This window comes from Macadamia integrifolia, chromosome 8 (genome assembly GCF_013358625.1).
Source record: "Macadamia integrifolia cultivar HAES 741 chromosome 8, SCU_Mint_v3, whole genome shotgun sequence".
Classification (NCBI taxonomy): Eukaryota; Viridiplantae; Streptophyta; class Magnoliopsida; order Proteales; family Proteaceae; genus Macadamia; species Macadamia integrifolia.
In genome coordinates, this window is record NC_056564.1 from 16,656,102 (window position 1) to 16,663,557 (window position 7,456).

The 7,456-nt window shown below is 38.1% G+C and overlaps 1 protein-coding gene and 1 long non-coding RNA gene across 2 annotated transcripts; one reads left to right on the forward strand and one right to left on the reverse strand.

The window, feature by feature from the left end:
* Positions 1-59: 59 nt before the first annotated feature.
* Positions 60-2,090, reverse strand: LOC122085966. Its single transcript, XM_042654591.1, has 4 exons — positions 1,796-2,090; positions 1,569-1,689; positions 969-1,384; positions 60-840 (listed from the first exon to the last, which is right to left on the reverse strand). Exons 1-4 carry the CDS (start codon positions 1,897-1,899, stop codon positions 576-578), a joined length of 906 nt encoding a protein of 301 aa, XP_042510525.1. The 5' UTR covers positions 1,900-2,090; the 3' UTR covers positions 60-575.
* A 706-nt stretch (positions 2,091-2,796) lies between these two features.
* LOC122086030 lies at positions 2,797-5,645 on the forward strand. Its single transcript, XR_006142313.1, has 3 exons — positions 2,797-3,283; positions 3,381-3,420; positions 5,388-5,645. It is a non-coding gene; the product is annotated as an uncharacterized LOC122086030 (long non-coding RNA).
* The last annotated feature ends 1,811 nt before the right edge of the window (positions 5,646-7,456 follow it).

The following is a 7,456-nucleotide window of genomic DNA, read 5'->3' on the forward strand; positions in this document are numbered from 1 at the left end:
TTTTCCTCTATAGACAAATTTACTGATATATTGATTTATTTTAATTAGAAATAAGATCATAAGTAATATCTCTATTTATGTTTATTTATTAAATAAACTTAAATTAAATCTAAGCCTTACACAATATCTATAAACAATCTGACCATATTACATACGGAGAGAAACTTTACAATTATGATTCATAATACTATTACTGGCTTGCTGCCCTCCTTACAAGTGAAGAACGGTAAATTCATTGACAACTGATAAAGTCTGAGTATGATTAGACACAGCATTTCCCAATGTTTTGATTACTTTTCTTTTTTCCTCACTCCTCAAGAAAAGGAATGAAAGCTATGAATCTCCTTTAACATTTTTTACTCTCTTCAGATAGAGTTCTTACTAGCCTATTCAATGGTCGTTTCATTGAATCATGCCAAGGATGCCCCTTGGCCACTGGAAGCAGAGACAGCATCACAGCAGACAAAGCATAAAGAAACTATTTCTTCTTACTTTGTTTTCCTTCTTTGGCAAATGGAAATTGCAGGTTTGGATCCGTTTAATGACCTGTCTTCTACTTTCTTCTCTTACACGGTTTACACTCCACCGCACAGCTCAAATGAGCGACACTGGAAGCCATGATTACCATTCCTTGTCCCAATGTAGCTGTGAAGCTTCTCTCTTGCGTGCCTCAGAGCGGCAAGAACATCCATGACATCGTCGCTGTTGATGATCTGGGGTGGTTCTGGTTCCCTTGACTGATGCGGAGTTGTTGGCGTGCTTACTGGAACTATTGCCAGTGAGTTATCCACGTCCTCTGTTGGATCTCTCTCTCCATTTTCTGATTCTTTTGAGGAATCTCTGCTTCGAATTGAAGATTTGAAGGTGTGAGGCAGATCCATTGATTATCGAATTTCAATCATATTTTTTTGCTCTTTTAAGTCTTAGAAAGACTGAAATGGAATTAAGTTTAAATTTCGAATTTTTACCTGAGACGGAGATCATCTGCAATCACCAACTCTTTGGAGCTTACCCTGTAGTCGACATTGCCGAGTTCTTCTGGGTCGGTGACCACTGAACCCGAACTTCCTTCTCTCCAATTCATTTTGGCTTCATTTGATGTGCCGGCGACTGAACCATCGTGACTGGGATCTGCTGAAATTGATGCTTCTTTTTTCTCGTTTGTTTCCTCTTCTCCGTCACATTTAACTGAGGCTGCGATTTCAGAATTGGCTTTCCCTTCTTCTGGGTCCTTGAGTCCTGATGAGGCTTCCAATGAACTCGACTGATCTGAAGAAGGCGCAAGTTTTAGGCATTTCAGCTTTTTCGTCAGGAATTTCAGCTTCTTTTCGGCTCTGTTCTTGGCTTCTATCTCTGCCTTTACTTTTCTTTCTAGCTCTACTAACTGTTTAATAGAACCAACAATTAACAAGGAAGGAAACCCAAATCAATCTAAAGTAAAATAAAGTTGCAGATCTTATAATGGCGATTGACTCTTCAACTACTACACTAAAATGTATCAGAATCAGGGATCTGTAAGAGTATGAATAAATATTAGAAAACTAGAGATTGCACAAAAAGCAACAGACCTTGTTCCTCATCAGCTCTGCTTCTTCTTTTGCAGCCTTTGAAGCTGTTCTCTCTGCAAGCAATCTTCCTCTCAAACACTCTAAAGTCCTCAAACCATCATCTCCCTCAACACTTTTTTCCCTGAAGAAGAAAACCCACAAAAGAGAGGTGACAATAAGACCAAAAAAAAATTCTCTTTCGGTTCCAGTTCCAGAAGAACACTAAAACTATTTTATGGAAAGCCCACCTCCATTTCTTCTCTGCATGATCATCAACCCGCATTTTCCCCCTTGTCGCTTCCCCGGCTGTCTCTGAAACTGAAACCCGATCCCGATTCATAACCGCCATCATACCCAAGTGGAGATTTTGGAAAATAGAGTTCCTTTCCAGATCAGAGCTTCCACAATGCAAGATGGCCTGAGAAAGGAGAAACTGGGTTTTCAAAATAGGAGAATCTCTACCTCTGCAAACAGTAAATATGCCATTAGCATTGTCAGGAAACCAAGAACCGGGATTGCATTCTTTCCCTTCAGATGGATTATATATATGCAGGGCAGAGTCAGTTATTTGATAATTACGGTACCACTCCACAGTAACTTCTCTCCGTTCCTTTTCTTACTGTGCAAGTCTTATGCGTCTGATCTCAGCTTCCCATGCTTCTTGATCAAGATTGTGTAATATAGATTATGAACCTTTTTCTTCTTACCAAAAAATAAAAAATAAAAGATTTTTTTTTTTTTCGTAATAATTTAACTTTACCAGTGTCTATTCTAGTCAGGGCCTTGATCAATCTCAATCAATTGATGGATGAAGCCTTCTTTTTTTTTTTCTTTTTTTTTTTTTTTTTTTAAAGTTCCTTATATTAGTTTAATCTAGTATAACAAGTAGCAGAGACCGGGTTTCAAATTTGAAAATTTCAAGACATGTACGGGCAGTACAACAACTTCTGTCTGTCATTGTCACGTGATATTCTTGTTCGTCTATACTCTTTTGAGGCAATGCACCTACATGATCACTCTTAGGAGTCGTTTGGTATTGTTCTTAAAAAAACGTTTTTATCATTTTTTCGTTTTATTGAAATAAAAAAATATAAAAGATTGTTTGGTATATCGAGGCTGTGTTTCAGTTTTTATGAAACAAAAATAATAAAAAAAAAAAAAAATGGAAAATGAGTCAAAAGTCAGAACTCCAAAAGCGAGTTCCGACTATGTAGTTTCGTTTCAAAATCCCTAATTTGGAATTGTCGTTCTCGATAGTTGGAGCGAGAGGAACATCTGCAGGTAAACTCTTCTCTCTTCTTCTCTCTTCTTCTCCTCTGTTCACGTGTACTTGTTTCTTCTCCTCTGTTCTTTTCTCTCTTCTTCTTCTCTCTTCTTCTCTCTTCTTCTTCTCTCTTCTTCTCCTATGTTCCAAAAATTGTGAAAGTTCTGATAAAATCCCTCTAACCCATCTTTCTTCTTTACCCACTGAAGAATTGCTGTGGAAAACTAGGGTACTGACCACCGAAGGCCATCTTCCTCCTTCCCTTTCACTCTGAGCATACTCCTCTCTTCAATAACCTCCACCACCGAAGGCCAATCATCAAGATCTCACGGCACTACTCAGCTGCCAACATTCCAAAATGAGTGAAAGGACTGCCATCGCTGCAAGCCCTTGCGGTTTTCTTCTTTAACTTGAGCACCTGAGGACGAGTAGAGGGAAGCGTAGGTCTTCTTCGTCAGGCATTTGCGTCGAGGTATGTAAACCCTTTTGTGGTTTTTTATTCCCCATTTAGCAGGTTTCGAAACTGGGATTTCGTCAACAAATGCTAATTCTAGGGTTTGTGGATGCAGGATCGTTTGCTTCATCTTTTCCAGCCATTTCTCTTCAAAAGTGAGTCACCTCTCTTCTCTAATCTATTTTTTGGTTCAGTAGCATTAGTAGTTTCACCACCGCCATGAAGCATATACAAATGATATATTAGGACGGAGCAAAGGTAGCCACCAGAGAGGCTGCATAATAGAATACATATCCATGTTTGCTCTGCAAATCTGTAATTTCCTCCCTATGGTCTGATTTTTTATTATGAGAATGGGTCTGCAAGTCTTTTTTTTTTTTTTTAGATTTTGAGATTGGATTTTTGATTGAGATTGAGTCTCCTTTAGTGTAACAGAACATGGGGTGGTTGGGCTCTTGAGCCATGAGAGATTTCCTGATAAAGGGCAGAAGTGGATGAGGGTGCAAGAGAGTGAGTGTTTGAGCTGGGGAAGGAAAGAGATTCGAGGGCTTGATGTTGGCTCCATGGATCTAATAGCTAGAGGATGTTGAAGACTGAGAAGTACTCCTCTTGGGTTGTGTTCTTAAGGGGTGCATGGGGGTCTATCTGTGTGTTATAAAGTGCAGGTGGTGATATTTTTAATCATCTCTTTGGCAGTTGAATGCTGATGATGATGAGATTATAAAACTAAGTGGTCTGGTGAAGAGGAAACAAGTGAGCTAAGAGTGTGTTTAGAATATGGGAACAACACATGGATCCCAATTGCTATAATAGAGAAAAGATGTCAAAAATGACATGACTTGGCAAAGGTGATTATCCAATCGCTTGACTTGGCAAAGGTGATTATCCTTGCAACCTACTCAATGTTACCTTAGATTTATTCCATTAACCTGCTTCTCCTCCTTGATTTGATTTTTTTTTCTTAAAGTGAATACTGGACCTTGAGTCTATTTGAATGACATGACTTCTCCCCTCATAACTTTTGTTAGATCATCTACAGAGGAATATTCCTCTCTTGGCACCCAATGGAGTTAGTTCTTCATGAGTGATGTTAGTGTTCTTGGCTCTCAAGCCAGATTTATTGTCCTTAATTTTGTAATAGAGCCATGAAGTTGGTGATATGTTCCTGTCCTACGCTCCTCCCCATCTGTTTGGTTGAGTAGGCCAGCACATACGCACAATGCAGCTACAACCTTTATCTATGGACATGATCACAAATACAGTTTAATAGGCAAATTTTATGCTAGCAGTTAGAATTGTCCCAATGGTTTGAACTAGTGGCCAGTCCAAAGTGTTCTTATCGTTTGTTGAACATCCAGTAATGATCTTTTTTCCTATTTAGTCCATAATGCTCATAGGCTTTGTAATTTGCAAAGGAAATCTGAGACTGGATCCTATGACCTTTCCTTTGCTATTCTCAGAGGTTTGTACATGTCTGTTGCTGCCCCATGGGGGCCATCAAAACCAGGTTGAAAAAGATCAGTCAAAACTTTCTTAGGTAATGTGGTGACTGGCATTCCTTAAAATAACAATGTATGAAATTTTTGGCATCCAATCAGATTTTTCAAACCCTGGGTGTGTTTAATATGTATTAGTCAAAGAGATAAAGCTGATGAGCTCTTTGACGCTTGACTCTCTTTGTTTACAAGACCATAACATGGCAAGATGGGCTAATCCCTAGTATGTGGTCACGTGATGGAAATATCTTGCCATGTGAAGACCCACCCACCACTAGATCAAAAGTATACTAATTGACCTAAATAGCCTTTCAAAGTTTGATCAATGAATGTTGTATTTCCGAAAGTTCTCACAGAGAAGGAGGATGGTTTGGTCATTTAGAAAACTCTACAGGTGGTAGATATCATGTTCATCTCCTTATGAGGGATCTGATAAATGTATGAAAATAATCTCTAGAAATATGACCAATCTGATAGTTACAAATGTCCAATGGAAATTTTTTTGCATGGTAATGTTTTTCTCTCGCATGGATTTTTTTAATTATTTTTCACTTCTATTATGACCTTGTACTGTATAATAACCTAGTATGCTAACTTTGGGATTTTCTTATTATGTTTGGAAGTAGTATCCCTACTGTTAAGTGGTCAGAACTTGAGACCAATGTTTTCATTGAGGCAATGAAAGAAGTTGTAAAAAAGGGTCACAAATCCGGTAATTCATTTAATAAAACTGGATGGGAGGCCATTACAAAGCAATTTCAGATAGCTTTAAATCATACAGCTGGGAGAAAACAATTACGCAACAAGATGAACAAGTTGAAATACGAGTACCAGCAATTCAAGAGACGGCTTGACACAACTGGATTTGGGTGGAACTCAATGACAAAATCAATCACAGTTGATAATGAGTTCGTATGGGATAGGGCAATACAGGTACTATAGATCTCACTAGCTAGTTGAATTATCTCAAAATTATATTGCAATGAGTAGTACTTTATACTAGTGATATAATGACTACTTATGCAGGCAAATCCAAGTTGGTTGAAATACAAGAAGTATGGACTAAACAACTAGTCAGATTTGAGCATGATATTTGGGGATACCTATGCTAGAGGAAACTTAGGGGTTGACAGTGCTCAAGATTTGGATTACATAGAAGCTGATAATAGTGTTGATATTGAGCAAGTTTTTGAATCTCCTAATACCCCAGTGCATTTGGGCATGACTGATCCCTTCCATGAGGATACTCCTACTCCAACTTAGACCACCAAAAAGCAAAATCTTGATAGGACACTCACGGGACGAAGAAAAAAGAGTGCCAATAAGGGAGATAGCCACGTGAAGGACTTGTATGGGAAGTATCTATCCATTAAAATTGAGAAAGCATACAGTACTTCCGTTACATCTCCTGTACGTGGTGGGGAAGACGCATCTCGTCCTCGAGATTTCAGTGTGAGTGCAAGTGAGGCGGTATTATCATCCATACCGGATATGTCAAAGGAGACGTACTTGAAGGCCACCAGTTGTATGTATGCTAATCCTAGTTGGAGGGAGTTGTTTGTCTATGCAGAGCCTGTTAAGAGGACTTGGCTTTTAGATGCTTTGGAGTAGTTTGTTTGATTTTACTATTGAGACTAATTTTGATGGTTGTGTTTGAATACTACTTTTGATACTTTTAGATTCAGGACAATACTTTTGATGGCTACTTGTGTTTTATTTCTGTTGTGGTTTTTTTTATTGATATGTGTAATTTTGAACATGTGTTTTGGGTTGAGACGATATGTCAGATTGTTATGTTTTACAGTTTTTTTTTTTTTTTTTTAAATTGAGAAGTAGTTGTCACTTTATTACAGTTATGTCAAATGCATTACGTGAAACTTATAGTGATGAAGAAGATATGATCATTCACATGGGAATAGAATTACTGAGTGAGGCTATATATATTCGGGAACCATGTGGAGATAGTGTATTTCCAGGTACTGTCATGATGCATGTATTGAATGGGCATGCCAACAGATGCTATGAAGATTTTAGGATGGAACGTCATGTCTTCCTCAACCTATGTGATTATGTTAGACATAGGGGTTGGTTGAAAGACACGACCAACATCCGAGTGGATGAACATCTTGGAATGTTCCTATGGATTGTTGGGAAGGGTTCCAATAATAGGGACACCCAAAATCATTTCAACCACTCCGAATAAACAGTTAGTCGAACCTTCAATGCAACGCCTAGCTAAGGAGAAAATCAAACCGTCAGGCGTCAGTATGATACCGACAGAGATTGCACAGAACCCGAAATACTACCATTTTTTCAAGGTAAATCTGTTAATATGATACATGTTTGTAATTAAATATATGAATATTTAATTTCTTATATGTAGTGACCATTTAATTGTCTCTATGTGTCATAGCACTGTATTGACACCATAGATGATACTCACATCCATGCGGTAGTTCCAAGAGATGATCAAACTTGATATAGGAATCGCAAGGGTATCACAACTCAAAATGTAATGTATGCATGTTCGTTTGACATGCGATTTACATATGTGTATGCAGGATGAGAAAGTAGTGCAAATGATTGTCGCGTACTTGAACAGGCAATAAGTGATCCTCAATTGAGTTTTCCACATCCACCTCTAGGTATTAACTTTATACTAGTATATTAAATTTTCATTTTAGTATATACGTAA

What these genes read in the sequence shown, in the direction of transcription:
- LOC122085966 (XM_042654591.1), bottom strand. Translation starts at nt 1,899, where the DNA reads ATGATGGCGGTTATGAATCGGGATCGGGTTTCAGTTTCAGAGACAGCC. An exon ending in CATGCAGAGAAGAAATGGAG is followed by an intron (nt 1,690 to 1,795) that starts GTGGGCTTTCCA and finishes TTTCTTCTTCAG; the next exon opens with GGAAAAAAGTGTTGAGGGAG. An exon ending in CAGAGCTGATGAGGAACAAG is followed by an intron (nt 1,385 to 1,568) that starts GTCTGTTGCTTT and finishes TCTATTAAACAG; the next exon opens with TTAGTAGAGCTAGAAAGAAA.